Below are 25128 nucleotides of genomic sequence, written 5' to 3' on the forward strand. Positions count from 1 at the left end.
CCGATGGCACTATTTTGAAGAACAGGGGAGATCTCCCTGCTGTCCTAGCCAATATTTATCCCTCAGTCAACATCACAAAAACAGATTACCTGGTCATTATCACATTGCTGTTTGTGGCAGCTTGCTGTGTGCAAATTGGTTGCTGGTTCCTAAATGACAACAGTGACTACTCTTCACAAGTACCTCATTGGCTATAAAGGACCTTGAGACATCGGTGGTCCTGAAAAACGCTATATAAATGCAAGTATTTTTTTTCTTTTATGTAATTGTACAGCTCAGTTGCCATCACTACTTCAAAGCATGAGACCCAGTTGTCAATGTGAAGGAATTAAAGGAACACCTGGACAACCTGGAATGCCAGGGCAGCAGGGACAGCGGGGATTACCTGGATACCCAGGCAGAATGGCCAGACGAGGATACCGAGGTCTACCTGGTATGCCTGGACTAACAGGAATGAAAGGTACAATAAAGTGACGCTAATTCAGAAAACGTTTCCGAGGGGCCATGGTCTGCAACACAAATAGTTCCACAACTTGCTTTATAACTGCTCAGTCACAGGTGACTGAAAAGATGGCAGAAACAGATTCAATAGTTACTTCCAAAATGGAATTGCATACGTTCCTGAAGGGGAGAAAAGCTGCAGGGCTGTGGGGAAGGAACAGGGGAGTGGGCTAGTATTTTTTTTTTAAAAGGAACACTGGCCTAGAAATTCGATGGCACTACTCTCAGGTGGCCGGGCACACATTAATTACCATATCAGTAAGGGCAGAAATAAAAAACCCATGCCTGAAATAGGAATTAGTCCCTTACCCTATGCAAATAGGGGGTGTAATGCCTATTTCAAGACCCCTTCTCTGAGATGGTAATGGCTGCGGTAGGAAAATCAACTACATGTGGTCAAAACAACAGACCTTAAATAGGAGGTCGCAACCAATGAGACAAGTTTGTTAAAAAAAAAACTTGCCTGAATGTAGAGCCAAAGACTGTTGCAGGCTCCAACTCAACCCCCTGCTGATTACTTCGTCCCTCACCCCTGCTCTTCCAGGACACAGAGGCCTGAAATTGAAACCCTCTTCACCGTCAAACTGCCTATGGTCACCATGCAGACACCTGTAGCTTGCCGATTTCACTTAAATAAGATTTGAAGCCCAATATCAGGTGTGCCTTGGGGAAACCCCATTCTGAAGCATGGATCGATCCAATTTTGAGGCCATTGTCTTCATTAACCTGTTCAAGAAGCATATTGCAGCCTGTATACTCAGTTGGTAGGCTAAGAGCAGGTGCAAATGGCCAACCTCTCACATCCTGCCCTCAAGCAGCATCCCTGTTTCCTTCCTCCTCCTCTTTCCCCAACAAGCCAAGAAGGACCCCCCCCCCCTCCCCCCCCCCCACCCCCAGAGCAAATTGATGAGCTACTTGTGAGAATGGGCCCATAAAATCCCTATTGAAGAACCTCTTTCACACACCAAAGTTCTTGATAGAGTCGCTGTGTAAGACCAGTCAAATCTCAAGTTTTGATGATATGCCCCAAAAATGAGGTAGAATTACTTTTCTCAATTTTTAACATTAGATGTTAGATAATGAATTGCTCAACAGAACTCATGGGAAAAAAAGGTATTTTACTTTGGACTAAATGAGTCCAAAGAGGTACATAACTTACAGAACTAAGACACGTGCAGGCTTGAGGCAGTAATTAGATTTAAACATCACGTGAGAGTGGGCAGCAGCAGAGCCAAGAGGGAGAAACAGAGTGACATCAAACAAACTGAGGGAAAAGCTCTAAAAGTGACCTCCTCACCAGCAGAGAGTATGGAGCTGTGCAGGTAGGTATTACATTTACTGGATACTGTTTTTAGTACTTATTTAGTGGTTAGTGCTTGTGTTTTGATGTTAGCTAAACAGTTAAAAAAATGTAAAGCTAAAAAGACAAATAGGTATAGACTAAAATATGGCAGAGCAGGTTGCGTGTCTGGATTGCAGTATGTGGCAGTTTGTGGACAGTGTGACTGTCTCGAGCCAACATGTCTGCAGTGGATGTCTCTGCCTCAAGTCTCTCTGGCTCAGAGTTGTTGAGTTGGAGACACTTCAACACATAAGAGAGGTGGGAAAGAGCATCTGGATAGTTTGCTGCATACCTCGGTTACACCTTGTAGAGAGGTGCAGGATCAGAATGGGGTTGGTGAACCCAGTTGAGATAGAGAATGAGGATCCACAGAAACTGATTCTATCCAACAGGTACAATGTACTTGCTACCTGTGAGGGTAAGGATGAAGCCAGAATGTGGTCATCGCACCTTAAAGCAGGAGGCTGACCAAAGGGAGAAGGAGGGAATGTATAATGTAGTAGTTGTAGGGGATTCAAAGATGAGGGGACAGATAGTATCCTTTAGAAGCAGGATCATGAGTCTCACATGCTATGTTGTCTACATGGTGCCAAGGTGAGGGACATCTCGAACCAGCTTGAAAGAATATTATCGTTGTGATCCATGTTGGATTCAACAACATAGCAAAGAGTAAGCAAGAGGATCCTATTGTGAGAGTACCGGGACCTAGGAGCTCAATTTTAAAAACAGGATCTCAAGGATAATAATCTCTGGAATATGACCTGAGCCATGTGCAAATTTACATCGTGTTGAAGCAAATTAGGGAGGGGAACACATGGCTAAAGGAGTGATGTGAGAAAAAGGGATTCCATTTCATGGGACACTGGTACCAGTATTGGGACAGGAATGAACTGTACCATTGGATGGGCTGGGACCAGGGTCCTAGTGGAAAGGATAAATAGGGCGGTCACTAAGATTTCAAACTAGTAAATGGGCCGGGGTGGGTAGGGGGTGCAGGGTGTGGTGGAGGAAGGCTCAAGTGGAGAAGCTAGTATAAATAATAATTCTAAAAGAAATGAAAAGGAAAGGAGCAAATTAATAGTTAGAAATTGTAAAGGGTAAAGGGAAAACTCAAACATGTAAAGCAATTAAATCAGGAGAGAGAAATAAGAAGTGTGTGAGAAAATAACATTAAAGCATAAGGACAGGTAGGGTGCGTGGCTGAAGTAAGTGTTCTTTATCCAAACTCACATTGAATAAGGAACAAATTGAATGAATTGCAGCAACAATATCCAACTTAAAAGGGCGGAATTTTATAGGTGGGGGGATGTCCTTATGTTGGAACATATGAATGTCCGTACAAACATATGAATTAGGAGCAGGAGTCGACCACTCGGCCCCTGAGCCTGCTCCGCCATTCAACAAGATCATGGCTGATCTGATTGTAATCTCAACTCCACATTCCCACCTACCCCCGATAACCTTTCACCTCCTTGCTTATCAAGAATCTATCTACCTCTGCCTTAAACATATTCAAAGACTCTGTTTCCAAAGCCTTTTGAGGAAGAGAGTTCCAAAGACTCACGACCCTCAGAGAGAAAAAATTTCTCCTCTTCTCTGTCTTAAATGGGTGACCCCTTATTTTTACACAGTGACCCCTAGTTCTAGATTCTCCCACAAGAGGAAACATCCTTTCCACATCCACACTGTCAGGACCCTCAGAATCTTACATGTTTCATCAAGTCACCTCTTACTCTTCTAAACTCCAGCAGATACAAGCCTAGCCTGACAACCTTTCCTCATAAGACAACCACCTATTCCAGGTATTAGTCTAGTAAACATCCTATGAACTGTTTCCAATGCATTTACATCCTTTCATGAATAAGACCAATACTGTACACAGTATTCCAGATGTGGTATTCCAATGCTCTGTTTAACTGAAGCAAAACCTCACTACTTTTGTATTCAATTCCCCTCATAATAAATGAAAACATTCTATTAGCTTTCCTAATTACATGCTGTACCTGCATACTAACCTTTTGCAATTCATACATTAGGATACCCAGATCCCTCTGCATCTCAGAGCTCTGCAATCTCTCACCAGTTAGATAATATGCTTTTTTATTCTTCCTGCCAAAATGGATAATTTCACATTTTCTCACATTATACTCCATTTGCCAGATCTTTGTCCACTCACTTAATCGATCTATATTCCTTTGTCACCTCCTTATGTCCTCTTCACAACTTATTTTCCATCTATCTTTGTGTCATCAGCAAATTTAGCAACCATACCTTCAGTCCTTTCATCCAACTCATTTATATAAATTGTAAAATGTTGAGGCCCCAGCACTGATCCCTGTGGCACACCACTCATTACATCTTGCCAACCAGAAAATGACCCATTTATGCCTACTCTCTGTTTCCTGTTAGCTAACCAATCTTGTATCCATACCAATATGTTACCCCCTACACCATGAGCTTTTACTTTCCGCAATAACCTTTGATGTGGCACCTTATCAAATGCCTTCTGGAAATCTAAGTACAATACATCCACCAGTTCCCCTTTATTCGCAGCACATGTTACTTCTTCCAAGAACTCCAATAACTTGGTTAAACATGATTTTCCTTTCACAAAACCATGTTGACGCTGCCTGATTACCTTGAATTTTTCTAAGTGTCCTGCTATAACATCTTTAATAATAGCTTCTAACATTTTCCCTAGGACAGATGTTAAGTTAACTGGCCTGTAGTTTCCTGTTTTCTGTCTCCCTCCCTTTTTGAATAAAGGAGTTACATTGGCTATTTCCCAATCTAACAGAACCTTCCCCAAATCTAGGGACTTTTGGAAAATTAAAATCAATGCCTCAACTGGCTCACTAGCCACTTCTTTTAAGACCCTAGGATGAAGTCCATCGGGACTCGGGGACTTGCCAGCCCGCAGCTCCAACAATTTGCTCAGTACCACTTCCCTGGCAATTGTAATTTTCTTGAGTTCTTCCCTCCCTTCCATTTCCTGATTTATAGCTATTTCTGGGATGTTACTTGTATCCTTGTATCATAGAGGGAGGCACGTTTCCCAGCATCATATGGGCCTACCACTCTGTCAGGAGCCTGGCATTGCATCAGAGGTGGCTTCACAGTAGGAGGTCCAAGCTGCATAACAATTGAGGCCTTTCAATCTTTTGCCGGCAGTAATTCTCAACGCTCATAATCCCCCAAGCAGAAGGCATGCCATTGCAGCCGCTTCATGGAGTCTGCTGTCTCCACTAATTCTGTACCTGCTGCAATGGCAGCTGCTGCGATCCTACTGAAGCCACCTCCATTGCCTGCTCCCACTGCTGGCCTCTCGGCAGTGCCCACACTGCGAGGGTGGACATTGGCCAAATCCATGGGCTGAGCTGAATGCACCTCCTGGTTCTGGAACCTGGCCACCATCCCAAATTGGGCAGGCTTCCCAGAGGCTTCTTAATTGCCTGTTTCTGGGAACATTGCGTCCGACGTCCCTCCATGGCAACTTCTGGGTTCCCAACCCGGAATTGACTCTGTCATCGGGATTGCAGCCCACCCAGGAAAACTCCAGCCAGAGAGACGGGATAGTGGGCAGGCTCTCTAATTGACAGGATGTGACTAGTGGCTTCCCAAAGGGATCTGTGTTGTGGCCTCAACTATTCATTGTATTTATTAATGAATTAAATGATGGGATAGAAAGCCACAGATCCAAATTTACTGATGGCACAAAGATAGGTGACATTGTTGACAGTGTTGATGGAAACATAAAATTACAAAGAGATGTTGATAGATTAATTGAATGGGCAAAACTGGGGCAAATGGATTTCAATGTAGGCGAGGGTGAGATCATCCACTTTGGAGCTAAAAAGGATAGTACAGAGTGCTTTCTAAATGATGAAAAGCTAGAAACGGTGGACATTCAAAGAGACTTGGAGGGTCCAGGTACACAGATCATTATAATGTCATGAAGAGGTACAGAAAATAATCAAAAAAGCGCATGGAATGCTGGCCTTTATATCTACAGGACTAGAATACAAGGGGATAGAAGTTATGCTTCAGCTATACAAAGCCTGATTAGACCACACCTGAAGAACTGAGAGCTGTTCTGGGCATTACACCTGAGGAAGGATATATTGGCCTTGGAGGGAGTGCAGTGTAGGTTTACCAGAATGATACCTGGACTCCAAGGGTTAAATTATGAGGAGAAATTAAACAAACTAGGGTTATGGTACTCCACAGAATTTAGAAAGTTAAAGGGTGATTTGATCAAAGTTTTCAAGATATTAAAGGGAACTGATAGGATAGAGAAATTATTTCCACTGGATGGGGAATCTATCACTAGGGGACATAGTCTAAAAATTAGAGCCAGATATTTCATGTGTGAAATTAGGAAAGTCTTCTACAGAAGTTTGGAACTCTCTTCTGCAAGCAGCTGTTGATACTGGGTCAGTTGTTAATTTTAAAACTGATGTTGATAGATTTTTGTTCACCAAAGGTATTCAGGGATATGGGACAAAGGCAGGTCTCTGCCTATAGGTCGCAGATCAGCCATGATCTCACTGAATGGCGGAACAGGTTTGAGGGATTAAAAGACCTACTCCTGTTCCATATGCCCCTACATGAGTTTTTATTACTCATTCCAAATTGCTATGATTTTGTCATTTATGAAGTACATTCAGGCGAATGGATTAGCTGTAACCAATACTATACTGGCAAACTAAAGTTTAAAAGTTATCACAGTGCGCTGAAGTTGAAATGTTATTTTATGTAGCCAATTTTTTTGCTATAACTTGTATACAACAGTCTTACCTTTAACAATGTTTTAGGTGATCAGGGACCGAAAGGAGCCAAAGGCATGAAAGGTGAAGAGCATCCAGGGTTACCTGGCCCACCTGGCCAAGCAGGTAAGATATAGAAATACTTCAAATAGCTAAGAAAATACTGATAAGGTGAAGCAGTGTGCTGGTGCTCCAACATACGACATCAAGTACTGGTACAAAGTCAGTTCATGTCTGATTTTCCACACAGTGAATTCCTAATCTTGAAAGTGCTATCAGCAAGGTAGCCAATGAAGTCCAGACAATTCTGCACACAAACATAGAGGCAAAATCAGAAAGTCAGGCACTCTTAGCAGCCTGTTATTGTCAGTCTTCGAAACATGTCCGTCTTCCCATTTTCACAAGTTGCATTCACATTATAACTATAGTTCTCTGGAACAAAGCAGTTTTGCATCAATGCTGCAGTTATAGTTTAAACACAATGTGAATCTGAAGTCAGGGCCTGATCTTACACTCAATTGAAGAGGAGGGAGACTTTCCTTAAAGGGTAATTTTACTTAATTTCACTTTGGAGCCAGTTTGGGTCTTAATTGTTTTTGTATTCATCCTTGGGATGGGAGTGCCACTGGCAAGGCCAACATTTATTGCCCATCTCTAATTGCCCCTGAACTGAGTGTCTTGCTAGACCATTTCAGAGGGTAATTAAGAGTCAACTGCATTGCTGTAGGTCTGGAGTCACATTTAGGCCAGACCGGGTAAGAATGGAAGATATCCTCCCCTGAAAGACATTAGTGAACCAGTTGGGTTTTTACAGCAATCCAGTAGTTTCATTTGATTATTATTAATGAGACTAGCATTTTTAGTCCTGAATTATTAATTGAATTTAAATTCCCCCATCTGCCATGGTGGGATTTGAACTCATGTCTCCAGAGCATTAGTCTGGGCCTGTATTACTAGTCCAGTAACATTACCACTATGCTACCATTAATGTACCAGAGCTAGGTAGGCAGGCTCCAGCGATCGGAGGGGTGAACCCTTCAAGGGTGGCGCCAAAGTTATGGAGGCAGCTGTATCATGGAGTTGCCATAAAGGAAGGTCCCCCCACCCCTCCCCACCCTGGAAGCCTGCTGGGAGTCGACCAGGATTTACCAGGTAGTCACCCCACGCAGTGGGGGCCTGTCCTGATGCTGGTAAAATGTCAGCGAGGGTGGGAAGTAGTCATTAATTGGCCAATTAAACATTTAATTGGCCGCCTGCCTCCAGTTGGCAGACGGCCCCAATGCTCCTGTTCCCGCCTTTGAGAATATCCCATGGTGGTGGGAAGACATTGGGCTCCCCTCCTGATGCCTTCTGCCGCCATTTTAAGAGGCCTCCTGCCTCCCAGCCCATCTCTAGAGGGCTGGTAAAATCCAGCACACTGTTCCTGGAGGAATATTTCCATCAGAGTCTTTCATGTTTAAGTGGTAGAAAATTTAATAAGACATGATCGAGAAATCAGAAGGCACCACAGTTGGATTGGGCACACTCGCCATGATGTCACAAACTGTATCTGTCAATATTTCTAGCAAAGGCACGATGGGCCGACTGGCCTGTGCTGTACCATTCTATGATATCTACACGCTTTGGGATACCTACCCAGTATGACTGTTGGAATTAGCTTCATAGCTTTAGATTCAGCAGGGAGAAAGTTGGTGAATTGTACCATTGGCTACAAAGACACCTGCACCAAAAGTTTGGTAATGTCAGTGCCATGCAAAGGTACCAATACCCTAAACTTGTCTGGCTCTGCATACATCCTATCTAGCATTGGATCACCCACACCTCAGTCATTGTACTATCCACAAATATATGGATGTATGGAACAACTGACTGATATATCTATCATAAGCATAGTCAACTACTTCATCTATCAATAGGAGTGTGACATGGTTACACAATGTTACTGTACTGCACATTGGTGGTGCATAGTAAAATATCAGCAAGGAGGATAGCGAGTCCTTTACGCAGCCCACCTGATTATCCATTGGTGAATTGGCCAAAAATTGTGAAGACTGCATAATGGGCCAGGCGCCCATGAAGCAAAACATTACATACCCAATAATGATAACTTATTATTCGTCTATAATTCAAGGTCTTCCAGGATTACCAGGTCCGACTGGTCACGGATTGCCAGGAGTGGATGGGGAACCAGGAAGAAATGGAGCACCCGGGAGTCCAGGAAAGCGTGGAGCACCAGGAACACCTGGAGTGTGCGATATATCGAGCTGTTATAATTCCTATAATAGTGGCCGAAATCTTTTTAACAAAGGACCAAATTTTTGAAGGTCTTATAAGGTTCAATGTCTGGCAGCTGAATCCTGTCACATCATCTCATGTGTCTTTTACTTACTAAATAGGAGGAACTGTTTCTCAGGAAGAAAACGATTGGCATGTGAACCAATAGATAATTATTACAGGCTTCAGTCTGTTATCTTGGTTTGCTACTGATTTTGGAATATTTCAATACAAACATTTTAAACACACCACGTGCTGTGCATGTATGTTTATCCCCTACAGTTTTTTAAAATAAATTTTTAACAGCTTTACTATTGTCTTTGTACTATTTTCTTGCGGAGAGAAAATACTTTGTAATATAAGGATTTTCAGGGATAATTTCCAACTTGGCAGCTTGAGCAATAACCTGATCGCTTTCCTGTTGTACAACCCACTTTATATTCATCCCATTGAAATTAGTGTGAGGGGAAATTGGGCAGGTGATCCATCAGCTTGCCATCTGGGCTGAGAAGCTGGGAGCCTGGGAGCCTCAGTACGATTTTACGTGGCCCAGGCCCTTAATTGGACAGGTCTTTCACCTCTCTGAGGCAGGAGGTCCCACCTCCAAGAGCTGCAGCCTATCAGTGGGCTGGCAACTCTCAGTCCCAGCAGTGACACCAGTGGCCACTGCTGGGACTGCAGCCAGCCAACAGCAGGAGCGTGGACGTCGGCCCCGGAAGATAGGTATGTTTTGGGGTCTCGCTGGGGACCCCCGGCCCCCGTGAGGCAAGGGGATGGTTTGTTGAGGGATGGGATGAGTGTTGTGGAGTGGGGGCTTTTGGGCCGTGGGGTGGGGCCCTCTGTGGAGTACAGGGTGCCCGCAAGGAGTAAAACCTGACACCTCCTGGGGACCTCAGCCACCCGCCTGCCGCTGGTGTAAAATACCAGCGGCAGTGGGAGGATGCTCTTAAGTGGCAGTTAATTGGCCACTTAAGGGCCTTGATAGGCCTGGGGCAGGCGGGCTGTTTCAAGCTGCCATCCTGGTAAAATTGCAGTGGGGGCGGGAAGGCATTGGGAACGCCCCCATCCCCACCTCCCACTCAAATTTACGACCCACCTCCCCGCTCCTGTGGGGGCCATAAAATTACGGCCATAATCTTGATCATTTATAGAGAGATACAGCACTGAAACACTGAGTCTGTGCTCACCATCAACCATCCATTTTTTATACTAATCCTACATTCATCCCATATTCCCTACCACATCCCCACAATTCTCCTACCACCTACCTACACTAGGGGCAATTTACAATGACCAATTTACCTGTCAACCTGCAAGTCTTTGGCAGGAAACTGGAGCACCTGGTGGAAACCCACGCAGTTACAGGGAGAACTTGCAAACTCCACACAGGCAGTACCCAGAACCAAACCTGGGTCGCTGAAGCTGTGAGGCTGTGGTGCTAACCACTGCGCCACCCTGAACGTCCTGAATGTTTCACCAATGTTAATCTAAGTTTATCAATCCATTTTCACACATATTAATTCCTGCAAAACAATTATTTTGATGACTAAGCCTTTCAGATCTACAGCTATCACAAAGGGCTGAGTTGGGAAGTGCACCATGCATTCTGTTACTAACCATATAGAATATTTACCCACTGAAATTCACAAGATTAAATCTAGACCTATACTGACCTAGCTAATGTTGAATGGGACAATAGTTGGGGCATTGAAATTAGCTTCAATATCCATAGCAGGTAGGCAGGGGAGAATATCAGGATTTGTGCGTCAGCTGAATAGGCTCAAGGGGCTGAATGACCTACTCCTGTTCCTATGTTCCTACTGTCCTTGCCGGAAAGTAAAACGTGTGCATCTATGTCAACTGTGAGGTCCATTGGGTAAAACTCACTGTCTAGGCACTTGATAGATGTACTGGAAGGCTGATGATGTGTTGTCTAGACACACCATTACAAATGACAGTGTCACGCTCACGCAATACAAACTTGTGAACTATAAATAATGAACTTATGAAGTAAACTGGAATGAACACATTCCTACAACAGAAAATGGAGTTGAGAGGTCAGGTGACATTATCTTTCTTACCCATGTGCACGGAAGCGCAAGAACCCCAGTTGATTGTCAAGTCTGGACAAGTTTTGGTGAAGTTATTAAAATGCAAATAATCTTTCTGGACATATCTTTGAGAAATCATTAAAATGTAAATGACCCTTCCTGTAGTGATGGTTGCATTTCTCCAAATAATTAAAAAAGAACTGGGTTCACAATACTGTTGCAGACTCTTTGATTCCAAACTTGAAATCCAGAAAATGGGTGTGGAAAGCTCTATTTTATCAAGATGGTACGTGGATGAGTGATACCAGGACTCCATTGTCTGACAATGGCCTAACCATCAGAAACTATTTATGAGGATAATGGGAAGAGATGCTGTGGTCACATGACAGAAACTAGGTTTCTGATAAGGGGTTTTTAATAAGACACATTCTGGGCAGACAGAAAAGGAAAAACATTTATGTCAATGAAGGGAAAGGACCTTGCCTAAGACCACCAGCTTTGTGTAGATAGTGACTCATGTTGACCCTGAACTCTCCACCCGAGGTACTGTACAAGGCCTTCGCCATTGAGTGTTGACAGGAGTATAACGAGAAATCTACTCCTGTGAACATAAAACAACAGCGAATCTGTCCTCCTAAATCTCCAGAGCATTTCTTCAGTGGACAAAAAAGGATTACAGGCCTTCATCATTTCAAGTCTTTACCCCACGGAAAATCAAGTGTAACAGAGAACTCCTGAAATAAGACCTAAATGCATGCTACTTTTATAATCACAATCTTTTCTTGAGTGCATGTGTATCTGTATGAGTGTGAGAGTGGGTGTAGTTGCATATATTCGGGTGTTGAACAATAAACATTTATCTTTTTAAAAAGTACAAGAAAACCTGTCATTTGTCTGTTCCTGACAATTAAAGCACTCAGGAACTCAAAAACTTTTTTTTAAACACACTGTCTCCAGTCCATAACAACACTACCAAATACAAACCTACTAGAATACATTGTACCAATTACAACAAAGATTCACAGTTGCAGGAAGTGCATTTTTCGTTCAATTCAGTGTATCAGCATATTTCATAAAATAGGCTGAATTTTGTTCTGATGACGGGGCTCCTGGTGGAAAGCCGAGGGAGACCCCACCTCAACAATTGTCACCCTCATTGCAATTCCATGGCAGGCAGGCAATTAACTGCCTGCCATCAGGGACACTGTTCCTTTATGGGATGAGCTGCCGCCGTCAAGAGCTGCCAGTCAATTGGAAGGCCAGCAGCACGATTGGGAACAGTGGCGACTGTCGGTACTGCAGGAGGAGGCCTTACAGTGCTGAGAACGTCAGAGACCCTGGGAGAGGTAAGTGGGGTTCGGGTGGGGGTGATTGGTGGGGGGAGGTTGTCTTCCCGTTGGGTGGCAATCGCTGCCGGGGGAACCCTCCAGGGGCCCCCCACTGACCCCACTAGGAAGCTGCCAGGGTTTACGTGCAGTGTCTCCCCACAGCAGTTGGCCCCTCCGCCTTCTATTAAATTGAGGTAGAGGCAGGAAGAGGCCCATTGGCAGATGCACTGGGAGCGGTGAATAATTATTGAAATAAACTGGTCCAGGAAAACTGTGCACAGTCATCCAAATGGATTTAAACCCAACCTTCCTGATTGAATTCTGCCATGACTCAAAAATCTACCCTCGGGTCTCTCCTGAAATGGTGTTCTAGTTACACTGTTATATTTTCCAATACCTACAGTACTATTCAGCTTCCATTGTTAGATTGCATTAGATAATTGATGACTATGTGTTTCATTATGGGAAAATGTTATAAAATTGTATTCTTCTGTAGGGCTTTGCTGGTTAGGAGTGTAAATCTTGATTTTGGGCATACGCATTCCAATGTGTGTGAGAGAGAAAAGAAAGACTTGCATTTCTATAGAACTTTCCCAACCACTGGACATTTCAAAGCACTTTACAGCCAATGAAGTACTTTTGAAATGTAGTCACTGTTGTAATGTAGGAAATACAGCAGCCAAGTTGCACACAGCAAGCTCCCACAGACAGCAATATGATAATGACTAGATAATCTGTTTTAATGATGTTGATTGTGGGATACGTAATGGCCAGGACACCAAGGATAACTCAACGATGAGGTTCATCATCGCCTTCAATGTGCCAATTCAGCCTTCGCCCGACTCAGGAGGAGAGTATTTGAGGATCAGGATCTCAAACTCAAGACTAAGATCATGGTTTACTGGGCAGCAGTGATCCCTGCGCTCCGATTTGCTTCAGAGACTTGGTCAACCTACAGCAGGCACCACAACGCACTGGAGAGGTACCACCAGAGGTGCTTCCACAAGATCCTCCAAATCCAATGGCAAGAAAGGCAGTCCAACAGCAGCGTCCTGTCCCAAGCTAACCTGCCCAGTAACAGGGCGCTAATCAGCCAAAACCAGCTCCGCTGGGCGGAACATGTTGTTCACATGCCTGACACCAGACTCCCAAAGCAGCTGTTCTACTCAGAAATTGGTTGCAGCAAGCGTCTCACAGGCGGACATTGGAAATGCTTTAGAGATATCCTCAAAGCATCCCTGAAGAGATCAAACATTCCTGTCAATTTGTGGGAGTCCGTGGCTCATGACTGTCCTAGATGGCAAAAGCTCATTCAGAAAGGCATCGTACACCTCGAGGGACTTCGCCGGGAACATGCCGAGGCAAAGTTGAGGTGTCGGAGGGAGCGAACAAACCTCCAAACTACTCATCTACCTGACCCTTTAAGCACCACCTGCCCCTCATGCAGCAGAGCCTGCAGATTACACAATGGATTTAACAGCCACCTCAGAATCCATCAAACAGGAGTGGAAGCAAGTCATCCTCGATCCCGAGGTACTGCCAAAGAAGAAGCTCTTCTTCAAAATAGTGACATGGAATTTTTACATCCACACATGCATGCAAGTGGGACCTCAGTTTAACATCTCATCAGAAAGGATGGAAATTCCAACAGTGTGACACTCCCTCAGTACTGCACTGGAGTGTCAGTCTTGATTTTTGTGCTTAAACCATGGAGTGGGACTTAACCCCAGGACCTTGTGATTTCGAGGCAAGACTGCTACCAACTGAGACACAGCTGACGCTATAGCGATAGGAAAGCGGCATTATTTTACTCTGAAGAAACATGATGCACAGAGTAACTTGGCAAGCAGACAGAAGATGTATGAATAATATCTTTGAGGTATTGGTGCCATAATAAAACAAAAATAATTTTTTTAAAAATTCTTTTAACAGCAGCTTGCATTTAGAGTAAATAGCAGTAGTGGAAAAAAAATTCAAGTCGATGCAGGCCATCAAAGAAAAATAGAATGTGAGTCAGCCAACACGAAGTTAAAAGAGATTATAAAAGCTTTTGAAAGTATATAAAAAGGAGCAGAGTGGCTAAAGTAAACATTGGTCCCTTAGAGGCAGAGACAAGAGAAATTATCATGGGGAATGAGGAAATGGCAGAGACATTGAATGAGCATTTTGTGTCTGTCTTCACAGTAGAAGAGGCAAATTACATACCAGAACTAGAAGGCTAATCAAGGGGCTAATAAGAGTGAGGACCTTAAGGTAATTAATATCAGCAGAGAAAAAAGTATTGGAAAAACCTAAGGGACTACATCCCAGTGTTCTAAAAGAGGTAGCTGCAGAGATAGTGGATGCACTGGTTATGGTTTTCCAAAATTCTCTAGGTTTTAGACTGGTCCCAGCAGACCGGAAGTTAGCAAATGTAACACCTCTATTCAATAAAGGAGGGAGAAAGGAAAAAAGGAACAATAGACCATTGGCCCAACATCAGTCATCAAGAAAATGTTGAAATCTATTATTAAGGAAGTCTTTACAGTGCACTTAGAAAATCATTGTACAATCAGACAGGGAAATTGTGTTTGACAAATTTATTAGAGTTTTTTGAGGATGTATCTCAAAAGGGTAGATGAAGGGGAACCAGTAGATGTAGTACACTTGGATTTCCAAAAGGCATTTGACAGGATACCACACAAAGGGTTAAAAAGCAAGAGAAGGGCTCATGAGGTTTGGGGTAGTATATGAACATGGATGAAAGGTTGGTTAATGTACTGGAAGCAGAGAGTAGGGATAAACGGGGCATTTTCAAGTTGGCAGGCTGTGACTGGTAGAGTGCAGGAAGGATCAGTGCTGAGGCCTTCAGCTATTTACACTCAATAAAAATGGCTTAGATGAAGAGATCAAGAATAATGTATCCAAGTTTGCTGACGATACAAAGCTAGGTGGGAATATAAGCTATGAGAAGGACACAAAGAGGCTGTAAGGAGATACAGACAGATTAGGTGAGTGGGCAACAAGGTGGCAGATGGAGTATAATGTGGGGAAGTGTGAGGTTATTCACTTTGGTCCTAATAATAGAAAAGCAGAATATTTTTTAAAAGGCATGAAACTTCTAAATGTGGATGTTCGGAGAGACTTGGGTGTACGCATACAAGAAACACAGAAAGTTAGCATGCAGGTGTAGCAAGCAATTAGGAAGGCAAATGGCATGTTGCCATTTATTGCAAGGGGATTGAAATATAAGAACAAAGAAGTCTTGCTACAATTTTATAGGGCTTTGGTGACACCACACCCGGAGTACTGTGTGCACTTTTGGTCTCCAGATTTAAGGAAGGATATATTTGCATGAGAGGTGGTACAGCGAAGATTTGCTAGATTGGTCCCTGGGATAAGAGGGTTGTCTATGATGAGAGGCTGAATAAATTGGGCCTAGACTCCTTGATGGTTAGAAGAATGAGATGTGATCTCATTGAAACATACAAGATTCTAAAAGGGCTTGACAGGTAAATATTGTCAGGTTGTTTCCCCTGGCTGGGTAATCTAGAACACAGGGGCACTGCTTGAGGATAAGGGGTTGATCATTTAGGACTGAGATGAAGAGAAATGTCAATCTTTCAATTTGTCAACCCCAGAGGGCTGTGGATGCTCCATCATCGGGTGTATTTAAATCAGAGATTGACAGATTTTTGGTCTCTCGAAATCAAAAAATATGGGGAGTGGCAGGAAAGTGGGGTTGCGGCAGAAGTTGTTCAGCCATGATTGTACTGAACAACAGAGCAGTGTCAAAGGGCCATATGGTCTACTCTTGCCTCTAATTCTTATGTTCTTAAAAATTCAGTGCTAATTATGTGAAGGTTTTTGTGCAGCTGATGGGGACTGATGTTTGTGCTGGAACCAGAGGATGATGTTTACATGGGCTTTGATGCCAACCTCAAATACTGGAGTTGGTCAGTTAACCAAGTGAATGACCACCTATTCAGCCACTAGTTACTGAAGAACTAACAGGAAAAAAATTGTCCCTGGGCAGAGCTACAGCTGACAGCTTTAATAAAAACAACAAACCCACCACAGCCAACAAAATCGGAACTCAGTGATGCCATTGATTCTCTAGCCAGTGGAAAAGCCCCTGGAAAGGACGGCATTAACCCTGAAATAATCAAGAGTGCCAAGCCTGCTATACTCTCAGCACTCCATGAACTACTTTGCCTGTGCTGGGATGAGGGAGCAGTACCACAGGACATGCGCAATGCCAATATCATCACCCTCTATAAGGGTGACTGCAGCAACTACCATGGAATCTCCCTGCTCAGCATAGTGGGGTAAGTCTTCACTCGAGTCATTTTAAACAGACTCCAGAAGCTGGCTGAGCGTATCTACCCTGAGGCACAGTGTGGCTTTCAAGCAGAGAGAGCCACCATTGACATGCTGTTCTCCCTTCGCCAGCTACAGGAGAAATGCCACGAGCAACAGATGCCCCTCTACGTTGCCTTCATAGATCTCAACAAAGCCTTTGACCTCGTCAGCAGACGTGCCGTGAAACAGGGCTGTGTTCTCACACCTACACTGTTTGGGATCTTCTTCTCCCTGCTGCTCTCACATGCGTTCAAGTCTTCAGAAGAAGGAATTTTCCTCCACACAAGATCAGATGGCAGGTTATTCAACCTTGCCTGTCTTAGAGCGAAGACCAAAGTACGGAAAGTCCTCATCAGGGAACTCCTCTTTGCTGACGATGCTGCATTAACATCCCACACAGAAGAGTGTCTGTAGAGACTCATCGACAGGATTGCAGCTGCCTGCAACTAAGTTGGCCTAACCATCAGCCTCAAGAAAACGAACATCATGGGACAGGATGTCAGAAATGCTCCATCCATCAATATCGGCGACCACGCTCGGGAAGTGGTTCAAGAGTTCACCTACCTAGGCTCAACTATCACCAGTAACCTGTCTCTCGATGCAGAAATCAACAAGCGCGTAGGAAAGGCGTTCGCTGCAGTGTCCAGACTGGCCAAGAGGGTGTGGGAAAATGGCGCACTGACACGGAACCGAGTGTTTCAAGCCTGTGTCCTCAGTACCTTGCTCTACGGCAGCGAGGCCAGGACAACGTATATCAGCCAAGAGCGATGTCTCAACTCATTCCATCTTTGCTGCCTCCGGAGAATCCTTGGCATCAGGTGGTAGGACTGTATCTCCAATGCAGAAGTCCTCGAGGCGGCCAACATCCCCAGCATATACACCCTACTGAGCCAGCGGCACTTGAGATGGCTTGGCCATGTGAGCCGCATGGAAGATGGCATGATCCCCAAAGACACATTGTACAGCGAGCTCGTCACTGGTATCAGACCTACCGGCCGTCCATGTCTCCGCTTTAAAGACATCTGCAAACGCGACATGAAGTCCTGTGACATTGACCACAAGTCATGGGAGTCAGTTGCCAGTGATCGCCAGAGCTAGCGGACAGCCATAAAGGCGGGGCTAAAGAGTGGCGAGTCGAAGAGACTTAGCAGTTAGCAGGAAAGAAGACAGAAGTGCAAGGAAAGAGCCAACTGTGTAACAGCCCCAACAACCAATTTTATCTGCAGCGCCTGTGGAAGAGTCTGTCACTCTAGAATTGGCCTTTATAGCCACTCCAGGCACTGCTTCACAAACCACTGACCACCTCCAGGTGCTTACCCATTGTCTCTCGAGACGAGGAGACCAAATATAGTCTTTTATAATCATGTTAATAACTAAGGATAAAGATTTTAGGAAGAGAATAATAAGTAAAGTACTTACATTTTATAATGGAATTTACTGAATAGGTGGCTTAGAGAAGAGAATCCGACAGCCCAGAAGGAGACTATTTGGCCCATCATGTCTGTGCCAGCCCTTTGAAAGACTTGTCCAATTTTTTTAAATTTTATTTTAGAGATACAGCACTGAAACAGGCCCTTCGGCCCACCGAGTCTGTGCCGACCATGAACCACCCATTTGTACTAATCCTACATTAATCCCAGATTCCTACCCCATCCCACACCCCAACATTTCCCCTACTTCAAGTACATGACTAATTGCCTTTTGGAAATTCCTATAGAATCTGCTTCCACCAAACTTTCAGGTAGCGTGTTCCAGATCTTAGCAACCTTCGGTGTGAAAGATTTTTTCCTCATTTCCCCTCTAGTTCTTCTTGCTAATTATTTTAAATCTATGGCCTCTGGTCACTGATCCACAGGCCAGAGTGGATTTGAAAGTAATAACATTACTTTCATCTCAAGAAAATTTGGTAAACTGGTACAGAACTCATAGAATCAAAATGGTACAGCACAGAGGAAGGCCATTCTGCTCATCATACCTGTGCAGACTCTTTGAAGGAGCTATCAAATTAATCTCACTCCTCTTCTCTTTCTCCATAGTCCTGCAAATTTTCACCCTTCAAGTAGTTATCCAATTCCCTTTTAAAAGTTTCTACTGAATCTCCTTCCATGACCCCTTCAGGCAATATATTCCGGATTGTAGCCACTCACTGCGTAAGAAAGATTCTCCTTATCCCCCGCCATCACCACCACCCCCCGCCCCCCAATCCCCCACCTCCAACCCCCCGCAGTTCTTTTGGCAACTATCTTAAATCTGTGTCCTCTGGTTATCAACCCTCCTGCCAGTGGAAACAATTTCTCCTTATTTACTCTATCAAAACCCTTCATGATTTTGAATACCTCTATCACCTTTTCTGCTCTCAGGAGAACAATCCCAGTTTTTCTAGGCTCTCCATGTAATCTAAGTCTTTCATCCCTGTTACCATTCCAGTAAATCTCCTCTACACCCTCTCTAAGGCTTGGACACCCTTCCTAAAGTGTAGTGTCCAGAATTGGACACAATACTCCAGCTGGGGTCTAACGAGTGATTTATAAAGGTTGAGCAAAACCTCCTTGTTTTTGTATTGTAGTCTTCGATTTATAAAGCTAAGGATTCCATGTGCGTTTTAATGGCCTCCTCAACTTGTCGTGTCACCTTTAAAGATTTCTGTACATACACCTCCTGATCTCACGGTTCCTGCACTCCTGTTAAAATTGTACCAAAATGTATAAACATTATATTTTATTGGCCTAGAGCCTTTAGTATTAGTAAGTTGTAAAGTTGTAAACTGAGTTGTCCAGCAGGGAGCAACACTCACAGGGAAGGAAGGCATCTAGAAATTTATTCATTCCTAATGGATACAAAATTACGAGCTGCCTGCCCGTGACTTTCTGCACTGCACTTCCTGTGAGCGGTTGAACATGGTATAATTCCTGTAATACCTCCGTGTCACATACCTGATACATTTCCGCATATTCCAAAATCGCTGCTGTCTTTGAGCTGGGGTGGACCACAGAAAGCGTCTGAAATGGCAATCTGAATCTCAAACCATCCATGAGCAATTCAACAGGAGATTTGCTATTATATATTTACTTTTACTTTGGAACTAGACACTCGAATTAAAAGAACCTTCAGTGTAATGTTTCATTTTAAGATATCAGCTCTGCTCCACAAGAAGAACGGAAGAATCTGCAAGCTTTATAAATGACCCTTGATCTCCAGTACTGGTGGGGAGAGATATTTCATTAGCATGGGATAACAGCATTGCACTGGGAAAGGGTATGGTAGCATAGTGCTTACGTTACTGGACTGGTAATCCAGAGCCCCGGAATAATCTGGAGACATGAATTCAAATCCCACCATGGCAGCTGGGAATTTTAATTTAATTAATCAAGTAAATCTAGAATTAAAAAGTTGGTATCAGCAATGGTGACCATGAACTTACTGGATTGTCCTTAGGGAAGGGAATATGCCGACCTTACCTGGTCTGGCCTAGATGTGACTCCAGACCCACAGCAATGTGTGTGACTCTTAACTGCCCTCTGAAATGGTCCAACAAGTCACTCAGTTAAGGGCAATTTGGGATGGGGATTAAATGCTGGCCTTGCCTGTGAAACCCACATCCCATAAATGAAGGAAAAATAGCTTCCGGAGGACAGAGATTAGGTGACATCTGATGGTGAAACAGGCTCTGGCTCTTAACATTTTTTTGAGGTGGAAAGGGAGAAGTAATGAGGGTCATTATAACGAGTGATGCCAAACTGTGTACATTATTCAAGAGTCATGAGGAAAATTGTTGGGGTTGTTGCTGCCTTGAAAGGTTGATTGTGGTAAAGAAGAACATGTGATGTAAGGGGCAAGGTATAAGATCAGGGGCCAATACAATCTGTCTGTTAAAATATTGCAGATGCTGGAAATCTGAATCAAAAGCAGAAAATGCTGGATCTACTGAGCAGGTCAGGCAGCATCTGCAGAGAGAGAAACAGAGTTAACATTTCAGGTACCTGGACCAGCACCTGAAGTGCTATAAGCTGCAAGGCTACGGTCCAGGTGCTGGAAGGTGGGATTAGAATGGGTGGCTAGTTTTTTCAGCCGGTGCAGAGACAATGGGCTGAATGGCCTCTTCCTGTGCAGTAGCTTTTCTATGTTTCTATGAATTTCAGGTCGATGATCTTTTATTTTAATTTATTTATTTTAATTTAGAGATACAGCACTGAGACAGGCCCTTTCGGCCCACCGAGTCTGTGCCGACCAACAACCACCCAATTATACTAACCCTACCGTAATCCCATATTCCCTACCACCTACCTACACTAGGGACAATTTACAACAGCCAATTTACCTATCACCTGCAAGTCTTTGGCTGTGGGAGGAAACCGGAGCACCCAGCGAAAACCCACACGGTCACAGGGAGAACTTGCAAACTCCGCACAGGCAGTACCCAGAATTGAACCCAGGTCCCTGGAGCTGTGAGGCTGCGGTGCTAACCACTGCGCCACCCTTGAAATTTTGCTCAAGGGTGGCTGATGTCTTGTTCACTTGGGCAGGCGATGTGTGGGGTGGAGATGGTCAGCATCTTATTTATTTATTTAGAGATACAGCACTGAAACAGGCCCTTCGGCCCACCAAGTCTGTGCCGCCCAATAACCACCCATTTATACTAACCCTACAGTAATCCCATATTCCCTACCATCTACCTACACTAGGGGCAATTTACAACGGCCAATTTACCTATCGCCGGCAAGTCTTTGGCTGTGGGAGGAAACCGGAGCACCCGGCAAAACTCCACACAGACACAGGGAGAACTTGCAAACTCCACACAGGCAGTACCCAGAATCGAACCCGGGTCCCTGGAGCTGTGAGGATGTGGTGCTAACCACTGCGCCACTGTGCCGCCCAACTGGAAGAAGTTAGAGATGTAGCAGGTTTTAGGCAAGTACAGAGGCAGGGAACGAGGGGAGGGAGTGAAAGATCTAAAGGGAATTTCTGCGATAAGGTGGAAGGGGGAAGAGATTAAGCGACAAAAGGGATGATGGTGCAAGGCACAAGGAGATGGTAATGGGACAAGTAATGAAACAAAAGATGGGTCTAGAGGAGGTGTAAGTGGGAATAGCAGAATCTTTGCCATGTGCTGCTGTCTGAAGAAATAGGGGCAGAAGTTATTATCTGAAATTGTTGAACTCAATGTTGAGTCCAGCTGGCTGTTAAGTACCTAATTGAAAGATGAGGTGCAGTTCCTTGAGCTTACATTGAACTTCATTGGAACAGTGGAGAAATCTGAGGGCAGAGGGGGAGGGGGGCAGAGAATTCAGCTCCTTTTCAATTCCATCAGACTCCACGTTCAATGGATCATCCTCCCCCACTTCCAGAAACTTCTTTCTCTCCCTTTCCCTTTCAGTATTCCAAAAGGACTGTTCCCACTGTGATACCCTGGTCCATTCCTCAATCATCCCCAACAATCCCTTCCCTTCCTGCAGCACCTTCCCGTACAAGCACAGAAGATACAACATCTACCCATTTTCTTAATTTGTTTATAGGATGTGGACATTGCTGACAAGGCCAACATTTATTGCCCATCCCTAATTACTCAAGAAGTTGGTGGTGAGCCGCCTTCTTTAACCACTGCAGTCTTTGTGGTGTAGGCACTCCTACAATGCTGTCAGGTAGGGAGTTCTAGGTTTTTAACCCAGTGACAGTGAAAGAATGGCAATATATTTCCAAGTCAGGTTCCTGGGTGACTTGGAGGAGAACTAGCAGGTGGTGGTGTTCCCTTGTGCCTGCTGCCCTTGTCATTCTAGGTGGTAGAGGTCACTGGTTCAGAAGATGCTGTTGAAGAAGCCTTCACGGGTTGCTGTAGTGTATCTTATAGATGGTACACACTGCACCACTGCGCACCAGTTGTGGAGAGTGAATGTTTAAGATGGTGGATGGGGTGCCAATCAAGCGGGCTGCTTTGTCCTGGATGGTGTCAAGCTTTTTGAGTGTTGTTGAAGCTGCACTCATCCAGACAAGTGGAGAGTATTCCATCACACTCCTGACTTGTGCCTTGTGGACAGGCTTTGGAGAGTCAGGTGGCCTGCTGAGTATTTCTGGCACTTTCTGTTTTATGCAGAAACCAGAAAAACGTGAAGTGTATTGGTTGCCAGCCTCACAATTGAAGAGGACAATTGAGGAGTAGTCATTTTCCAATTTTGTGCCTCTGCTAGGGTAGCTCGCCTGCTGGGACTGCATTTGGACAGTTGCTGTTCTCAGTTTTCCTTACATCATGGTTGGAAAATAATGCAGCTCCTGCACTTGAATTTCCCAAATGCCATTGCAGCAGGCAATGTTCCCTGCCAGGAGTGCAAAAGTGGTACATTACAACTGTAGAAAGACTAAGAAATGGTTGAAGGACCAAGGCCCATAGTGAAATCAGGACAGCTTGTATTTTTCCCGATGCGAGAATACTGGCTTTAGATTGGCAGGATGAGACTTCCACCCACCAAATGAATGTGTCTCTGACCCTGGAAAAGCCTAATTTAATGTTTTTTGTGGATGAGCTGCTGGAGGTGTTCCCATCTTTGCTTTGGGAGCTTGCCACTGGGGTGTGGTTTTGGCAACTGCCACAGGAGCCAAATGCTGGAGGCAATTTAAAGGGCAAAGCAGCCTCAGAGTTTATCAAAGGTTTGCTGCCTCCGACAAACTGCCAAATTCTACCAACGTGCAACTGCTAATTGATTGTCCCACATTAAATCAATGATCCTTTTTTGGTACCTGGTGTTACTCCTGTTATTGCATCTCCCCTAGGTGTGCTAGCCACTTGCTGAATGCTGGCAGTGTTAGGGTTCAGCATTGCTAGGATGATAATGACAGATTAATGTGATGCGATGTATGACATCCCACTGTCATTATTGCCTAATTTTAATGTACCTCCCCATATTTGGGCTGCGCAGTTGATGCCCTGGTATCATTTCCAGCAGAAGGTACATCTGGTACAAAAATGGGCTAGAAGCTGGTGTAATGGGCCCCACTCTGTTTTCTGTCCCCTTTTAACCCATTAGTACCAAGGAAGTAGAACAGAAGGCAAAAGTTGTGCCTGGTAAATCAAATAGTAGCAACTAGATCTTGGAAAACCTGGGTTTTAAAAGCCTGTAGATTGTTTGAGGGGAGTGAAAACTTAATGAGGTAAGAAATTTCACAGTTTCGAGGTCCTCCATTCCCCTTTTTAAGTATTTTTGTAATTGATTATGTAAAATACATTTTATGTCTCTTGAACAACAATAGCTGCCCAAAAAACTTTTAAAGAATTATGTTATATTTAAAGCTAGATTCCTAAAATCATCAATGAAAATATAGATTAAATTTGCCTTTGATTTTCCTCAGTTGACTCTCTAATCAACCAGCCATCCAAATAGCAGATCAAAATTTGTATATATACATGGGGGTGAGAGGGCAGACACAGTTCTAGATAGTGTCCCTTTACCTATTTCAGTGACCAACATAATTCAGGTCAGGAATGCAGCATTAAATGGAGCATAATTCTTAAATGCTTCCGGGCAAGAATTATTGTTCGAGTCAACAATACAGGTTTCACACCATTAGTACTGAATTAGTTCAAAAGGCCAAGAGCAGTAAAATGTTACATTTAACTTTGTGCTTTTTAAAAAATCTTTGCACTTTTTAATTTTGCTTTTCTAAACTAATTCTGAAACCAACGGTGGCTTAACTTAATTTTAACTCTAGAATTTAAATGCAAAAGTTGAGAATTGAAACAGAGCACTTGTCATTTGACATTAAAAGATGCACACATAAAAATAGAGGCGTTATGAAATACACATTTTACCCAAATTCTAACTGAATTTACTATTTATTCTTTGGTTCCTGGCAACTTACAGGCTGCATAGTATTTTGAAGCTCTTACACAGTTGTGCATATTTGGGTCGCACAATATACTGACAGGACCAGAGTCATTCTTTGCTGAGGATCTTATATCAAGCAAGAAAGGTGGGTCAGGCTCACAGACACAAGGAGTTGCCAAAGTTTGGCAATATCTGTTTGACTGTAAAATGACTACAACAGCCTCAATAGAAATTTGTTATAGCTTGGTTTTATCTCAAAGCATGTGTGATTTTAAAATAACATTGAACCAACTATTTAATATCTAAGTATACATATATTCATTTTTATAAACATTTGAAGTGAAATTGGCTACTTGAGAATATTTTGTATTTTAATTTATCACAAAACAGTTAAAGATAGGCGTTACAAATTTTCACTCCACCCTTATGTCTCAATATGTGCTGCATACTAGACGTATGAATTCATATGAAATCTACACTTTAAAATGTTTGACTCGTTGGGTCGTGCTTTGGGTTGTAGTACTATTAAGTTTCCACAGATGGTGCCACTGAGAAAACTTATCATTCTGCAATGCCACCAGGTGGTAGGTCTTAACATCTCAGCACTTGGTAACATGCATATTTAAAGGGAATGAATACAATGGAGATAGTTTCAAAAAAGTCGACCAAAGGAAGATGTGAAAGTAGTCTCCTTGATTTCAGAAAGGTGTT

At 43.7% G+C, this 25128-nt stretch overlaps 1 protein-coding gene across 1 annotated transcript in view; it reads left to right on the top strand.

Annotated features, from left to right (window-relative positions):
• Positions 1–9194, top strand: part of LOC137370304 (collagen alpha-1(XXI) chain-like) — a 155462-nt gene extending 146268 nt beyond the window's left edge. The window contains exons 22-24 of the mRNA XM_068032684.1: positions 275–460; positions 6658–6735; positions 8741–9194. Coding sequence (XP_067888785.1) covers positions 275–460; positions 6658–6735; positions 8741–8931 — 455 coding nt within the window. The 3' untranslated portion in view covers positions 8932–9194. The remainder of the gene's footprint in view (positions 1–274; positions 461–6657; positions 6736–8740) is intronic.
• The last annotated feature ends 15934 nt before the right edge of the window (positions 9195–25128 follow it).

The sequence above is a fragment of the Heterodontus francisci genome, chromosome 5 (genome assembly GCF_036365525.1).
Source record: "Heterodontus francisci isolate sHetFra1 chromosome 5, sHetFra1.hap1, whole genome shotgun sequence".
Lineage (NCBI taxonomy): Eukaryota > Metazoa > Chordata > Chondrichthyes > Heterodontiformes > Heterodontidae > Heterodontus > Heterodontus francisci.